Source organism: Phlebotomus papatasi, chromosome 2 (genome assembly GCF_024763615.1).
Source record: "Phlebotomus papatasi isolate M1 chromosome 2, Ppap_2.1, whole genome shotgun sequence".
NCBI classification, from domain to species: domain Eukaryota; kingdom Metazoa; phylum Arthropoda; class Insecta; order Diptera; family Psychodidae; genus Phlebotomus; species Phlebotomus papatasi.
In genome coordinates this window covers 20,116,887-20,134,887 of record NC_077223.1, presented here as the reverse complement: position 1 = coordinate 20,134,887, position 18,001 = coordinate 20,116,887, and the positions used below count along the sequence as shown (strand labels likewise).

The 18,001-nt window shown below is 35.1% G+C and overlaps 3 protein-coding genes across 3 annotated transcripts in view; all 3 read right to left on the bottom strand.

Moving 5' to 3' along the window:
- The window catches only part of LOC129803010 (dystrobrevin beta), a 31,357-nt gene extending 18,729 nt beyond the window's left edge, over positions 1-12,628 (bottom strand). Inside the window, exon 1 of the mRNA XM_055849295.1 lies at positions 12,563-12,628. The gene's annotated coding sequence lies outside the window, so the exon portion shown is untranslated. The remainder of the gene's footprint in view (positions 1-12,562) is intronic.
- On the bottom strand, positions 568-12,695 carry LOC129803030 (vesicular glutamate transporter 2). The gene is made up of 2 exons (XM_055849344.1): positions 12,563-12,695; positions 568-2,258 (listed from the first exon to the last, which is right to left on the bottom strand). The coding sequence occupies exons 1-2, from the start codon at positions 12,579-12,581 to the stop codon at positions 817-819; spliced, it is 1,461 nt and encodes a 486-aa protein (XP_055705319.1). The 5' UTR covers positions 12,582-12,695; the 3' UTR covers positions 568-816.
- Positions 12,696-15,801: 3,106 nt separating this feature from the next.
- LOC129800271 (dynein light chain roadblock-type 2-like) lies at positions 15,802-16,240 on the bottom strand. Its single transcript, XM_055844546.1, has 2 exons — positions 16,091-16,240; positions 15,802-16,022 (listed from the first exon to the last, which is right to left on the bottom strand). The coding sequence occupies exons 1-2, from the start codon at positions 16,194-16,196 to the stop codon at positions 15,802-15,804; spliced, it is 327 nt and encodes a 108-aa protein (XP_055700521.1). The 5' UTR covers positions 16,197-16,240.
- Between the last annotated feature and the right edge of the window lie 1,761 nt (positions 16,241-18,001).

Genomic DNA, 18,001 nt, shown 5'->3' with positions numbered 1-18,001 from the left:
AAATTAAAACTGCAAGAGAAATTAATCCTACGGTTTTTTTGCTCACTGTTTATCGCATTTTCCTTTTATTTCTTCAATTTTCTTATATTATTTTCATCTATTGCCACCGAGTATGAGATAAGCTTAATACGGTAATCGAGAAATTGCGGAAGAATTGCAATGAAAATGCGTAAATTAATGAAATATGGTGGGCATTTTACTGTGATTCTGCCCTTAAAGTAATTTTAATTGACTTTCTTGTAGAATTCCTACGATTTTCTTGCATAATTTCCTGACTGCCAATGAAGCTTTGCGTTTCCTAAACGAAGGCTTTGTAAGCATCAATGATAAACTTAATGCTACGGAGAAGATAACTAAGTTAAACAACCTCAGTTAGTTTAGTTCTTATTCAAAGTTACTATAATATACTTTTTGGTCATTCGAGCCGGATAACACTAATATACTTACTTGATACTTCCAAAAGTTGGACCCCTCAGCAAAACAAAAATATCCCGGAGCATCAAAACTAACCTCTTGTCTTATTTGTATTACTTCCATAGACCCAATGAAACCCATTATAAGATATCTCTGTTAGACTCTGTATTTATTAAATCTAATTTGTTTCTACATATTGTTCAAGTAGTCAAAAAGTACATTAGTTTGCCACATGAAGGTCACTTCTGACATTGTGCATTAACGTGGTTAAAACCCCCAGATTTTCAAAAAAACAAAACTAATTCTTTTTAAGTAGTTTGGATTAATTTGTTTGGAATGTACCAAAAAAAAGGTCACCGGAATGACTTAAGTAACAAGAGAGAGAGAGAGAGATTGCTATTGTCACACGGAAGATGGTCCGCGCAAAGGAGCTGTAGCTTCGTCCGTAACTTGTTGTGCCTCCCTGTAATTCCACGGTTGTGGTTTGGCCTGCGCTTTGGCAAGATATGGCAGATACGTGATGATGGCAATGCCTAGGGCTAGACCAAATGCCATCATCCACTGCTCTGTGGATTTTGTGTCCTTGACAATTGTTGAAGCAGCAATGGGAGCGATAAAAGAAGCGCTCATGTGAATAGTTTGAGCAAAGGCAAGCACCGGGCCAGCGAGATTCGGTGCAATATCAATAATATTGGCCATGGCTCCTGCATATCCGGCTGTGATGCAGGAAACTGCTATAAACCACATCACAAGTACCGCTATCTGATTTTTGCTCCAGGCAATACAGAAAATTAGGATTCCTGGAACAACCTGTGATACAGCCGTGAAGATCTTTCGCACAATAAGGAGCGACATTGAATGTGCCACCATCCAATCGGCTGCAGCACAAAACAGCACAGCTGAGAGGTAGGAACAGAGAAACGGTGCTCCAGATAGTATACCATTAGTTTCGATGTCAAAACCCAGTACATCATTCATGTAAACAGGTCCAAACATTATAAACATGTAGTGCAGCCAGATTCGACCAAAAGTGGTCACTGCAATGGCCCAGGCCGGCACAGAACGGAAGATAGCACCCCAACGCGGTGCCATTCCGTAGCCACCGCGTATATCTTCTGCCACAGCCTCTTCGATCATTTCTCGCTCAGCACGCGTTATTCGAGGATGTTCATGGGGACGATTGAAGGCGAGATACCACCAAATCAGACACCATGCTACCCCGATACTCCCTGTAGTATAAAACACCTTTGGCCAGCCCCAGTTGGCAATGATCCAACCACACAAGGGATACGTGAGTCCTATGCCAATACTGAATCCCTGGAAGCTTGACATAAAACGACTGCGCTCCCATGGTGGTATCCAGTGGCCAACAATAGCATACATAGCGGGCCAGGTGAGTCCAGAAGCGAAGCCCTGCACCGATCGCAGTCCCACTAAGCACCCCAAGTGCATCCGAGCACCCATTGGAATCAACAGACTGCACAGGGCTGTAGCAAGCTGGGACCAGCCGAAAACGGCTTTTGTCCCAAAACGCTGAGTTGCAACGCCACCTGCAACCTGTGCTACAACGTACCACCAATAGAAGCAACCCAGGATGATGGCCCGCTCACTGAATGACCACTGGAACCGATCCGGAAGCACTTCCTCGCCTGGTGGAGATACCATCTCAACAATGGCAATATTGATGTCATTGCGCATCACGAAGGAGACCAGGAATCCACTCCATGACAACAGGTAAAGCACCACACGAGCAGGAATTGCCCGGAAAAGGCCACCGTCTTCCTCGTTGTTGTTGATGGTGCCATTGGGAAGATTCTTGCCCCGGTCAGCCAGTCCGGAAGCAACTGAAAGGCGCCAAAAAAATAGGACGCAATAACCGATAATTCAACCAAAAACACGAAAACGTCAGATATTCAGGACACTATTGCGCACCACGGAGTCTAATTGCAATTTTATCTTCTCTCTCACTTTTTACGCCTTCCAGGGATTTGGTAAAATCACTATCGAGGTTTTTCCGGTATTATACTTTTTTTTTAACACAATTTAACAACCATAAGTCGAGTTTCAAAATCCTCGTCTGCTTGATGGGTTCCTATATAATGGGAAACAACTTAGAATCCTAACCATGATTCAGACTAACACACAGCTTAGTTAGGAAAATTGTGCTCATATAATAAAACTGAAGCTTTTTAAATTAAGGAGCAAATAAGAATCAACGCAAAAATATAAATAAAAAATCAGTTAAAAGGTTATAACACTCGAAATAAAAACCTCTCCAAGGAAAAGTTTGAAAAGAAGGCGGATTATCTAAGCTTGATCGTTAGCTTAGGATACCTAGTTTAATTTTCCATGCCTCCCATCTTCCGCCACTTCAAAAATGTATTCAAAGATCATATCAAGGCAAGATATCAAACACATCGAAGATCAACATAATTCTTCGAATTTGAGATATCGTCGGTTGCGTCTACCTCTGTCGTATCTGCATTTCTTTTGTGTCAGCATTTCACGCAAAAGGGGACGTCTGTATTGTAGCTTGCACCGAATGCAGATACAAAGCAAATGTAGATACGACAGAGGTAGACGCAACCGACGATATTAATTGAAATGGACCCCACAATAGTGACATATTGAATATTACTGAACTACGCTCTTTGTCAGACTTGTATTATTTGTCTAAGAATGTAAACAATAATTTAAATTGAAATATTAGTTGTAGCAACTACGATTCTTCTGAGACACTTTCCATAGGATGACTTTAAATTGATTCATCTTGTTTTCATCAAGAAATACGAGACCTCTGACTTTTCTGAAGTTTTTTGTGTAGGGTAATGTGGTACATTTTGGAAAACGGTGCATTTTAGAACCTAATCTGGGGTGTTTTGGAATGTATCATAAATATATCGCTTAAAATCATATAAATACTTGTTTTCCCTTCATTTTTAAGTTTTATTTGAATTAATTAGCCTTCTACGTACCAGATATACATAAAATTTCTGAAATTCGATTTAATTTAGAGTGTAAAATACGCGAGGAAATTGAAAGTAGGGGAGACTGGGGCAAAAAGTCACAAATCGAAAAAGATAGCAGCTCAAATTTATTTCTATAGATAGCCTCTATAGACCTTCTTCAATGTCGTAAGTTTCTTAGAATTCGAGCAAGGAATCAAAAAAATAAAAAATATCGAAATTTTTAGCCCTATTTTTGAAATATTTTTCTTGCAGAAAATAACAATTATTACCTACTTATTTTCCAAAATTGATGCATTGGTGAATATTTTCTAAATAATTTGGATTCTTTGAATACGAATCCTATATATATTTTAGAATTTCACAAAGGTTCTTTTCTCCAGAAATCCTCTTATTAAAAATGGCCACTTGGGGTAAAAAGTAACAAAAGGTATAGAGCAAAAAGTAACAAAAATCGAAGCAATTTCTGTGAAAGCGCTTTGAAAAGCGCTTTCCTCGTTTTCTCACTTTTCTCGCAGAGAAAACGGTGTTTTACAAAGGTGTAGACGAATAATTTTTCTATGAAAATATGTCCTCTCGGTATTTTTTCAAATTCACGGAAGCCCGTAATGAAGCGAATCAAAATATGATAATACCCCATGTCTGGTACTATTTGCCCCAGCATTTTTGAGAATGGTCACAAAATTACCTTTTAGAAATCGGCTCGAAAAACGTATTTCCTTACAAAATAGAAGAATATTACTTTCACAAAGTTGTAGAGTGGTAAATTTCCTATAAAACTGCGCTAATTAAAAATGTTTGAAGCGATCGAGTAGCTTGTAAAATATAAAATTCCGTTTTGTGACTTTTTGCCCCAGTCTCCCCTACCATTCCACTTTTCACAAAATCTTCAGTGTGGTCAATTTTGTCGATGTCAGCAGAAAAATTGCTAAGTTGTTTCACTATTTAAAAACTATTATATCAGTGAAATTGAAACGTAATTTTGATAAAAAAAAAGTAAAGTTTGGGCCTTGTATTCGAAGGTCAGTGATCAGGTTCAATAAAATTTGTTTGATTTTTTTAGTAAAAAAAAGCAAATTTATGAAAGTAAACAATCTAGTGCATTTTGGAATGCGAAAAATCTGTACAGTATTTCCTGTTTTTCTTGAAATTCCGATACCAAGGGAGCCTTCAAAAAGCAAACTATATACTCAGGATAATGTGGAGAAGGCTCTGAAAGCATTCAGGTGGGAGAAATGTCAAAAAGTACGATTTTCACCGGTAAGTGTCCAGTGAAATGCCAGACTGGACTCCCCAAAACTTACTCCCGAGGGGCAGAAGGAGCTGGTGTAATGCTTCTTAGATTGTTACAATCGGTGGCATCCAATAACCCAAGATCAAGTGTTGGATACCCTGTGTATGAATTCGTCTTGTTCCAAAATACCCATTTTTCTTTGTTCCAAAATACCCACATCATTCCAAAATGTACCATTTTTACTTCTTTATAATTTTTGCTATTTTATATAAAAATTTATGCTTTTTCCAATAATTTTCGATAAGATTCTTATTCTTAATAAAATAAAGAATATAAATATTCATTTCAACAAAGAAAAAATAATAATTTGGGAAGTCACTAACGTGTTTGAAAGTTGAAAATGTTAAAAGTACACCGAGAAAAATTTGGATGGTATTTTCTACAAATCGTGTCTTTAAATTCTACTGCCTCAAAAGATAGTAGAAAATACCATCCTCCATAGATACTTTCCTTTAGAATCTACCATCTTGACATTTTAAAATTTACTATCCTATGGATAGTAAATTCTAACAGCCGGATGGTAAAATCTACTATCCTCCTTTAGATTTTACATTGACCTCTCTTAGATTCTAATATCCGGGAAGTAAATTTTACTGACCGCATATTTGATGTTAAAATTTAACTGGAAGACAGTAAATTTTAACGGAGGATAGTAATTTGGATTGAAATTACTATCCAAGCCAGTAAAATTTGCCATCCTGCTGTTAGAATGTCATTTTGGAATATCGTGGGTGCCGATGCAACAGTTCCCGATATGCTTTGAATACATTATAGCAATTCGTGGCGCAGCTGGAAGATGCTGGACTGTCATCACAAAGGTCGCGTGTTCAAATCTCGGCTGAGTCGTCAATGTTGGAAAAAGATTTTCACGCATCAAAATGGCTTGAAATGCAGAGAATGTCATCCAGGAAGGGCCCCAAGCCCTCAAACAATGGCCAAAAATCAATGAAAATAAGGAAAAATAAATTTTTCCGACATTTTTCATTCTAATATCCGGCTAGTAAAATTTACTATCCTGCCAGTAAAATTTACCATCCGGATAGTAAAATCTAATATCCGGGGATATTAGAATTTACCATCCAGCTATTAGAATTTACTATCCATGCAATAGATTCTACAATTTTTGACAGTCCAATTTAATATCGCGTTTGCTGGGTGACTTTTTTACTATCCGGCCATTAGAATTTTGTATGGAGGATGGTAAATTTTACCATCCACATTTTTCTCGGTGTAGGTCCAAAATGTACCACATTACCATAATCGCAAACTTCATAGTAGTTGAACGGACGAAATTGTGAAGCAGAGAACTATGTACTATTCTCGCTAGTAAAAATGAATCTGGTTTGTGGTAATTCAAATCGTTCAAACTATGATTTAAATTAGGTGTATTGTGTTGAGTAGTTTATTTATTACTTTAATAATTTTAACGTGTTTTTAGTTTTAGAAAATATGTGACTTAAGATTAGCTTTTAAAATATATTGCCATAGATAGGTCAGATTCATTAAAGCAATATGGGAAAAAATGAAGTGTTCGAGTTCGAAACCAGAGTGTATGCGAAACCTGAAAACTTTCTCCTAGTTCACTAAAAGAAAATTTCAACGAACGATCTTGAATATTATGTAATTCCGGTACAATGTGTATCTATTCAAATCGGCTATAAAAAGATAAACATAGCATAGACCCTCGCGGTAGGCGGATTGTGTGGGCCGAAGTACTGAAATTTGTGAGTTCGTTGCTATGAACCGCAAGTTCATTTCGCAAAATGATAATGCATCGAACAAAAGCACATTGCATACCATTGAATTGTAACAGATCCATGAGTTCGCCCACTTAACCCTTTAACGATGATTAGGTCATATGAATGATATTAACTTTTTTCTCAATCTCCATATTCATTCCATATTTCTCATTTATAGCTATCTATATTATGCTCAAAGAGTTAACAGAATAAATTATACACAGTCACTTCCTCAGCAGCATTGATCACCACAATAATAACTTCATTTGAAAATTTGATTAAAACCTGATATTATTTTTGTGTTTAAGTATTATTGGCAAAGAACTTGAATGATAAGCTAAGGTATCAGAAAAAGCTACTGGGTAAAAGGCAGTATTAAGAAAAATGTGGAACAGAATGATAATCTTTCTGTGTTCAAGATAACCGCCTCGTATAAATCTTTAAGACTAAAAACCAACAATCCGTATTTATAACAAATTGTCTATTGCTTCTCTTGTGTGACGTTATATGTAAACAATCATAAATATTCTTGGATGAAAAACAAGATGATTTTTCATATAAGTACATTTTTGCAAGGTAATCCGTACCTTTTCTTAATTTTTGTTAGTTTTTCACTGAATTCTCAAATATTTCTTTACAGTCAATAACAGTTCCCCTCAAACACATAACATCATTGAAAAAAATAAAAAATACGTTAAATGAATACTTTTGACTGTACTCATTATAATTACGCATTTTTTGATAGTAAAACTAAAATTTAGCAAATTTTAAATATATCATCTTCTCTCATCATAAGATTCATGAAAACAGCACTAAGGACTAATAAATCCAAAAATTGTAAAAATAACAAATTTAAAAAAAAATCTTAATTTTTAATAACGTTTAATGCTACCTGAAACTATATTGTGTGGTTAAGTACATATTAAACGTTTTTTTTCCAAAGTAAATTCATTGAAGTTTAAGAAAAAGACTGCTATTAGAAAGAGAAACCATTTAAATTTAATGAGTACTTTTACACCGAGAAAAATCTGGATGGTAAAATTTACCATCCTCCATACAAAATTCTAATGGCCGGATAGTAAAAAAGTCACCCAGCAAACGCGATATTAAATTGGACTGTCAAAAATTGTAGAATCTATTGCATGGATAGTAAATTCTAATAGCTGGATGGTAAATTCTAATATCCCCGGATATTAGATTTTACTATCCGGATGGTAAATTTTACTGGCAGGATAGTAAATTTTACTATCCGGATATTAGAATGAAAAATGTCGGAAAAATTTATTTTTCCTTATTTTCATTGATTTTTGGCCATTGTTTGAGGGCTTGGGGCCCTTCCTGGATGACATTCTCTGTATTTCAAGCCATTTTGATGCGTGAAAATCTTTTTCCAACATTGACGACTCAGCCGAGATTTGAACACGCGACCTTTGTGATGACAGTCCAGCATCTTCCAGCTGCGCCACGAATTGCTACAATGTATTCAAAGCATATCGGGAACCGTTGCATCAGCACCCACGATATTCCAAAATGACATTCTAACAGCAGGATGGCAAATTTTACTGGCTTGGATAGTAATTTCAATCCAAATTACTATCCTCCGTTAAAATTTACTGTCTTCCAGTTAAATTTTAACATAAAATATGCGGCCAGTAAAATTTACTTCCCGGATATTAGAATCTAAGAGAGGTCAATGTAAAATCTAAAGGAGGATAGTAGATTTTACCATCCGGCTGTTAGAATTTACTATCCATAGGATAGTAAATTTTAAAATGTCAAGATGGTAGATTCTAAAGGAAAGTATCTATGGAGGATGGTATTTTCTACTATCTTTTGAGGCAGTAGAATTTAAAGACACGATTTGTAGAAAATACCATCCAAATTTTTCTCGGTGTATTAAAGTAGTATTTATAGTTTTTTTAGACGGTTAAGCGTGCTTCGGACTATAGCTTTTGCCTAGTACCAGATGATCTGAATCTGATTTTTCTAAAAAAAACAAGCAATTACAGTGATGTTTTTCAGATTCTGTTGGACCAATCACTTTATATATACAATTCTGATAGAAAGTGAAAACAGTGTAGAGAAATAGAGAAATTCTTGAAAGACTGTGCACTGCGTTTTGATTTCACTTCATAGTGTAGTCCTAAACGTCCTATTTGTATATTATAGTATATGTAGTATAGTCCTATTATATACCTTGTGTATTTGAGCATGAATGAATAAAGCAATTCAATTCAATTCAATAGTAAACTTAAATATAGGGAGCAAAGCAATATCTAATCTTAAATACAAGATTTTTAGGAGGCGACCTGCTTATGCAATCGACTGGTGAGGGTTCCAGACTGTCTCGAACTCTCCACACTACATTCTACCACTTGTACAACACAATAGCTCCGTTTAGTAATAACCGAATAACCTTTCGAAAAGACAAATGCATTCCAAAGCCAAGCCAAACCTATTAAAAATCTACCGGAAGCCTAAAGTGCAAGTTCACGTACTTGGCGCTTTAGCGCTGATTGTTCTGCCATTACGAATTTCGGTATTCTTGACACCTCAATCGTCAACAATGTCAACAACAGTGTGCAAGGTTTGCAGCAAAAAGTGAATTTTTGTGTAGTTTTGTTTAATTTCAGGATGGCAGAACGTTTGAATTGCAGTTTCATTAATATAAATGTCATTTTGATGAGCTTGCTCACTTTTGTATAACTCGTCGGATTAAACGTTTGAACTTCCAACGGGGTTTTAGGTAAGTTCTCTCTAAAATCGGTATAAAAAACCTCAACAGGAGAAAGCTCTCAAATCGGGAAGGTTATTACTAAACGAGAGGAATACGAACTCACGTCCGTACTCACTGAGAGTACGGACTCATTAACTAAAATAGTTGTCTCCACCATCACCAGAGGGTCTGGCCCAGAAAGGAGACATTTGTATCTCTAATATTTAGGGTTGCCTTAGCAGAACATTTACAGTAGACTCTCAAATTCGAGCATATGGGGCCGAAATGTCAGCCGAATTAGACAGAAATTCGGGCGACAAACTTTTTGAAATGCAACGATTTTTTATTCATATGCATATAGATATTGAGTTTACACACTCATATATAACGTAAATTGCATGAAAATCCCTCAATAATGCAAAATCACATCAAAACTAAGACAAACCATGCCAAATTTGAGCATATTTGATTCATTTGATAATCATAATCAAACTTGAAAAATGACAACAAACGTTTTTCAAATGTAACCGCTGCCCGAATTAACCCATTAAGGACGAGAAGGTCAAAAATCGGGGGTCCGAAAAAATCACTTTTTCTAACTTTTCAGAGCAAAGCATAACTTTAAAAGATCGTAGGAAAAATTTCATTTTTGGGTCACCGATGACCCAATCGTCCTTAAAGGGTTAAAAAGTAGCCCGATCTTAAAAGAACCGAATTAGCGAGAGTCTACTGTATTGCTATTTCTGGTTTTCGACCATATGAATATTTAAGGCAAGTCAAAGTGGGAGTTCGGTCTATTTTTCAATTCTTCAATTTATTTTCTCAGCCAACGTTTCGATTCTGAATGGGATTTTCTTCCGGACATCAAAAATCTGGGAGAACAATTATTATCAAACAATTATTGGGAGGGCTACTTTTTACCAATTCTTCTTTCCATACTTCTTCATCTATTACCAGTGGTTGAGGAAATAAATTGAAGAACAGAAAAATAGACCGAACTCCCATCTTGACTTGCCTTGGAAATCTTTAATTTAAATAATAAAGTATTCAATTCGAAATATTTAAACTTCCTTATTATTCTATGAATTTATTTCAACGAAAACTGCTAAAAATATTGCTAAAACAGTTTACTTATTATTAAAAGTACACAGTAAAAAATTGTGTGAGAAATAAGGTTGTGTATGGGAAAAGTTGTGTAATGTCACAAGCATTTTGGTTGTAAATTGTAGAATTAGTATCATATTTGTAGTACGATACTAACATAATGCTAGTAAAATTATGTTTGTGTAATGAAATTTGTGTGTGGGAAAATTTGTGTGAGAACTGACAAAAATTTCATTGTTTACTATTCCTTTTTTTCTAAGATTTTAGTCATTTTCGCATTTCTTTCTAATTGTCTTCGAGAATCATTTATTGGATTCTTAAAATATGCCTCAGACATAAAAATGCGGAATAATTATGTAATAACAGAAAACAGAGGAAACATTACGTAAATTAGAAAAATTGACGATGCAACCCTTGGCCATTTGCTTAAGAGAAGTAAGCAAGTTCGTGGCACAGCCGGGAAACACGAGACCATCAACGCAAAGGTTATGGGTTCAAGTCTCAGACCCCTCTCTTCATGTTTTTTCTTTTTTTGTCCTTTTTTTCTTGGTTTAATACTGACTTTTCACAGATAATACACATAAAACGAACAAAATTGCTCTACAATCAAAATTATAGACAGGAAGGCATTTTATAAATTTGACAATACACAACATTGCCAATACACAAACGTCACAAATATTATGCCCAACGCACAATGACTTTTGTTTTGTAAACATGTTTTTGATTTTCTAATGAAAGTGAGTGAGATCTAGATCTAGTCATCTCGCTCACTCTCATAGAAAATTTTGAAAACATATTTACAAACAGAAGTTATTGTACGCTGAGCATTATGCTCGTGCAAAAATTACCAACCACAGTGATTGTAAATTTTTTTACTGTGTAGTCTTAATTCATATTTCTTTTAAAAAAATTACCAAAACTTTGCCACCATGGGGCTGATTTGAAGCTTTTTGCCACCAAAAAGCTTCAAATGATGTTAAGTGGGTAAAGTGTTAGGTGAACATGAACTGTTATCACCCCGATTCCTCTTCACGCGCTCTGAAAATGTTTTGGTACGAGTGGGACATTTTGAATCTAATCTAATTCGATACGAGAGGTCGTATTAGTTTTGTCATATTGGACAAATAACATATTGGATAGACTCAAATGCTAACTAAGCAAATGCTTTGCAAAGACCAAATGCTAAAAATTTAGCAAAATTAAGCTAAAATATGGTTATTTTTAGCATTCGATACAGGACAGGCCGTCTAGGATTTAACAAATGTGTAAAGACAGGGCTTAGGGAAATTTGACACTTAAAAAAAAAATAAAATCAAACAATATGAATCAGTTTTTAAAGGACGATTTCAAAATTTCATCTTTTAAAATGTTTATTCTAGAATTGAGGGGTAGGTATCATAAATCATAATAGAGACACCTGGATCAGTCCACGCGATAAAAAGCGAAGAAACTCCTCGCAACTGCACCAAAGAGTCACTGACCGACCCAAAAACACTATTCCATAGTCGTAAAATCCTATATAGGACACTCGAGGATTTTTTTTGGCTCATTCAGTAAAAAACCTACCACCTAATAAAATTATTGCATTCCGCCACGAATATCAAACAAGATTAATTTTTACGGCATATGAAAATTTCCTGGCAATTTTTGGCGCCTCGGAAATCCACCCTCGTCGTTGGGGGTGGATGCTCTTGGGGGATCAATATTAAATGCCAAGAAGACACCCACTGCGAGAGTCTAATGTCTTGTGAAAATCGTGGGAAAAGGGAAGAAAAGGGTGGCGGAATGTGAAAATTCCATTGAGAATTGTTCACTCTGGTGTTCCTTTTGCATGGATATTAACCGAGTTCCTTCCTCAATGACGCACAAACGCAATACAAAGCACCATTTTCACGGTGGGTCAGAAAATAGAGAAAAATCATGATTTATTGCTTTACACGCAAACCCATCTTTTTGATATTTTTTTTTGTTCCATGAAGGAAAATTTAAGATAGAAAAATGTCAAGTGACACCATTGCAGATGGACATCCCACCAGATACTTTCCAATATTTATATCAATTTTCTGTGTCAACGAGAAAAAGACCTTGCTTACACCTGTGCCCCATTGATCACCAAAAATCCCTCCTTCACAAAAAAAGAAGTCATCTTTGCCGATATGAATGAAAAATCTCACACAACCACTTAGCAATGGAGTCCAAAAGTGGAGTTTGTGATAAGAAAATATTCTTTCGGATACATATACATATCTGTCCTGACCACCAAATTCTTCTTTTCCATTTTTCTCCCATATTTCACCATAAAAGTGAAAAATTTCTTCACACTCACCTTTGTTGTTTTCTTCCATAAAACCTAAGCACAATTTCTGCAATTCACTCTCACTGAGAGACACGGAAATCACATGAAAACTTTGCACGAAACCTAATCACACTGGCAGCCATTGAAACACAAACTCTGACTGAAAGATACCCGACTGAACTACCATCGTAGTGGTGAATTTTTCAAGTTATTTGTAATACAAAAACGGTATGCATTTGAAGTACTGATACTCTGTCATGCCTCTTTTTATACACTCTCTCCAATATCCCAGTTGAAATATTATAGAAAATCGCAAGAGACTTAGAAATCTATAACATTATTTCCAGCATGTAAAGCCCAATACCGTAGGAACGGATTTTACGAATTTTATTTAATTTTGTAAAAATCAATAGGGTAAGTGTATCAATTTTCGGCATAGTTGCATATAAGCACCGAAGTCCTAAGTATGAAATGCAATATTTTTAATTCATATTGATATTTTTTGTTACTTCCTTTCGGGAAGGTTGTGTGGAACCTCAAAGATTAGTTTATCATCTTTGTTTTCTTTAAATCACTTCCTAAAATATTGAAAAATTAGTAAAAATGTGGATATTGCCTTGGGTAGTATTCCGGCCACTTTGTGTGAAATACTGGCCACCTTTTTTCTGACCACCTTTTGTGAAGCAACGGATAGAAAATTTTAAAACATCAAACGGAACGAGTTTAATATTTAGTTTAATTCGTTTATATGACCCACAAGCCCAGAGATCTTCCGTGTAATTTGTCCTGAAAAACTGAAGAGTAGCATCTCAAATTTACGTGCAGATTTCCGTAGCAATTTTCCCTTCCTGAATTCTTCCAAAGTCTTTTCCACATCATCTTTTTCATAGAAGCGATGGTTTTTTTCTCTGGACATTGTAGATCTCTGAATTTGAAAAAAAAAACATAAAATGAATAATAAATTTAGGAAAGCAAAAGATGTTGCCGGAATAGGCAATACTACCTCATCGGAGAGACGCTCACAAAGTATATACTTTTTTACGCGAAATACAGGATCCAGCTGGGAAATTTTACCCGAAATTTAAAGATTGATTCACTATTAACATAAACAGAAACAATCTTTAATGAAAACTAATCAAAACCTTCTGCACTTCACCACACATCACAAGACTGCTAGAAACACAATCTATCTGTCACATTTTTTGTAAGACTCTTTCCACACTGAATTTTTACAACGCAATTTAAATTCAAATTATACCTAAAATTTAATGGTCTTTGTGTTAATACGTCCTAAAATGAATAAATATTTAAAAGCAAAATGAATTCATTGACTATTCGAAGATTACATACATAATTTTAATTAATTTATTTGCATGGCCAAAATTACACTCAAAGTGGCCGAAATTAGAAGCTGCCCGCAATTTGGCACACTTCCCCTATGTTTTAAAAATCCTATGTGTTTCTATATAGAATCTGTCTAACTTACTTAAGTGGAACTGCGGCCCTTGGAGAGACAAAGCCCCACCACCACACCTCTCCATTGTCGGTGTGGGCGATCTGAAACCATCGCCCGCTAGCATCGAAACACACTCAATTTTTTAAGGTCATCATCCACTACATCTTTTCATCTCCTTCTAGAATGACCTCTCGACCTTTAATCTTCCGGTTCCAGATTCCATGTCTTTCCTGCCATTCTCTCATCAGGCATTCGGCACACATGACCGAGCCAGCTCATTATCATCGCCTGGATGGAGGCTACAATGTTGGGTAGAATCTATCTAAACAACTACCAGGAGCAGACCAGGAGCACCTGAAAAAAAAAACCAGACCAGGAGCACCTGAAAAAACTCAGTATGTGTGCTTCCTCGCCATTGTATATTTAAAATTGAAATAAAGAATATTTTTCCATTCCTCAAGACTTTTGAATTTGAGGATTTCGTTTTGCTCGATTCAGTAACGAAATCACAAAAGATTGAAAAAAAACCCCTTAATTTTGAGTGTTCTGCCAGATGTTACTCGATGAGCTTAAAATATTAATCATAGAATATTAATCTATAGGGAGAAATTATAAAAGAGGGTGAGCTTAAGATAACAGTCAATCAATTTTCATACCCAACATGTAACACAACTGAAAATAAATATAATCCAAGTCACTCTCATAGAAAGTTTTCATTTAAAGTAGGGTCGAAGGAATACCTCTTCGACAGGGAACCCCTATTGACACTTTTGTCAAAATGATGAAATTTATTTAATGTATCTGGTAAAATGCAAGTAACATGATGTTTTTCTGCAATTTACCTTTTCTTATAAAGAGATGTTTAAATTTCATATCCTAAATCGGTTGAAAGTGTCAATAAGTATGGCATGATAAATACTTAAAGTGTCAATAAAGGGTTTTCTTTATTGATATCACAGTGTTTATATAAAATAAAGAATTCTGCGTCGCCGTGTTATAAGTAGAGAATAGTGAAGTAAAAACTTTAAGCAAAATGACGACCTAAATTTCGTGTTTTTGTATCATTCCATTAACGATTTTTAAGAAATTAGATTTTTGCTCGCATCTTTTTAGTTATCTAAAATGTTTAATCGGTAATGTTTGTTAAGCAGAACCAGCAGAACGTACTATTTTCTTTATAACTCCTACTGTTTCTTCATAAATCAACAATATTTTTGTGAAGTAATGGACACTATGCAGGAGAAATTCTGTCGAAAATCTACAGATTTTCTAAGGATAAATTCTACCGAAAATCTACAGATTTTCCAGGTAGAAATTCTGCTGAAAATCTACAAATTTTCTCTGAATATACTGGAATATAACGTTACAATTCAAAAAAAACTCCGAGTAAAATCGGCAGGTAGAGCAATGATTTGACGGGTGTGCATTCAAAGTTTGAAATTTGATTCATCCTTTGCAAAAGGATGAAATTTGAATCAATTTGAACCTTTTATTTTTACCAGTGACAGGGGGGACCTTTATATTTTCTGACCGGGCGTCTTTTTCCGACATTTACACAGTCGAGGAGGGTTAGGAAGAAGGTAGGTAGAACGTTAGTAGGAAGTCGAAGGCCAGAGAGAGGAAAAAATTCCTGCTGATCAGGCATCAAACCATAGACACTTCGTGTGGGAGTTCCTCGGATTAGCGACTTAACACTCACGGCCACGAAATAATGTTTGTTTTTTGTGCGACTGTACGTTGTGTCAACCGGGATAGTGGTGAATATATAAACAAGACATACTATTTTTCATGGTGAATAGCGTTAAATTCAAATTTATATTTTATCAATGGGATTTTGAACTGTGATGAATGTAACGTAGATATCCGGCGTAATGAAAGTTTCGTGCTTTTTTGTCCTAACGCGAACTTCCACAAGTTGATCATTGGCATCAATCAATCTCACTGCACGCCTCGCCTTCATCAACAGTGACCCAAACAGTCCAGTGTAGTCTAAATTCAGTTGACGATCTCTAATTGTACTTTTAATTGGATCATCTGAATTAGAAGGATTGAAGAACTTACAATTTGATTAAATCTCACAATGGGATTGAAGATTAACTTACTGTTGTCATCCATAGCAATTATCTCAAGAATATCATTCTTATCGGAAATTTTATCAAAGCATTCATCAATATAGCGAAGGAGTTCTTCCTTATCAATTTTTTCCATTGTACTGGGGCGACTGGGGCACAGAAACTTCTTAACTTCGCGAAGAGGAATATTCGACTAAAACCTTCAATTTACCCTCATTGTCTCTTTGTCAACGAGGATATGTTGTCACCACAAAACACATTCTTATCAACCACTTTCAATCTTTAAACGCATCAATAGGCACGCATTTAGGGCAAACTTTAATTTCAATATTGTATCCATTTCATTAGCTGCTCGGCCACAATTATGAACTCTTCAGCATAAATCATCAATATCTCAGAAGAATTTGTTGAAATTCGAACGGTAGACAGATCATCCGTGGGATCAAGATCTCTTACTGCGCTTCTTGCAATTTCCAAATACTTCTGACAAAGGTTGATGTAGCGCGACGTTAACAAGGAATTAAAGGTAGACTTTAGTACAGTTCCATCACTTTTAGCCACGACATATCCATTCAACTTGCGCCCAATTCTATTAGAAATTTTAACATTGTCTTCCACAATTTTTTCAATGTTGTCATCAGGATTCTAAAATGTGGTAAGTTAGGTAAACAGCGATATTTCATTTTGGCTGCTGCAGATTAAGCAGTAAGTTTGTTCATAATGGTCATAAAAAATATAAAGGAAAAAAATTTTTGGTCAGTATATAAGTAAATTTGGTAAGTAAAAAAAAATCTAATTGCTTAGTAAGTAATTTAAAATAGTATTAAAATAATCAATTTTGATAGGTTAAAAATTAAAAATCTATTTTGTAAGACGAATCGGTTCCGCGGCTAAAGTCCCTGCCGTTATTATGAATTCCCAGAGACTGATTGGGTACACATTACACAATATGCCTTGCCCTAGGGTTAGTCTTCAGAGTGGAAGGCGAGGTGAAGGGTGTGCATCTTCCTTTAACGACGAGACACTTTTTACGGACTGAAAATCAACAATACTGGAAAACATAATCAATGATAAGTCTTACTTAAATCTAACTTTATAAAGTCCAACAGAGTCTGATTCGGTATATTTTGTGCTTCTATGAACGATAGGGACAAAAATACCCCAAAAATTTGAGTAATTTTTCTGACAATACCAATGAATAATATTTTTCGCTTTAATGAAAAATATTACGATTGAGTATTGCAGTTTATATTTGCCAAAACGGTTTTGCTTAAAAAATTGGAAGTATAAAAATAATTAAAATCAATTATGAATTTGAGAATTTAAAAATTCGCCATTTTTGAGCCTAAATATTTACTACATAGCAAATAGCTAGAGACTTGCAAAAAATATTCTAGATTCCTTCAACCTTCTACTTTACAATTATGTACGGACATAAGAAAAAAAATAACTTTAGGTAGTCAGGAAAAATTATTTTCTTTATGAGACACCGGTGTTCCAATCGTCCTGAACTCTTTCGTCTCTTTTGGGACTGTAGTACCCAAAGAAGCATATGCATATTCTATGAAAAACAATGTTTTTTAATTATTCAGAACTGATAAAAATCCTATTCTTGTGGATGATTACAAACTATAAGGATGTCCAAATGTGAGATATTTTTTGTAGGACCTCAATTAATTCCTGAGCTTAGATATTTTTGATTAAAAATTGTGAAATTAGCTTGCAGCATATGCTGTGGTCCGGAAAGAGTTAAAGGGTTAAGAAAGCCTATTAGTCAGTATGCCTACCGATGATTCGATTAAAATTGATCGAAATATAAATAATAGAAAATCATAAACTATGCCCGAAAATAGTGTATAATGAGTATTATATACTTGGCAAAGGGAAAAGGAAAAAATGGTATAGATATAGATCCATCGTGGCATTTGCGATTTGATTTAA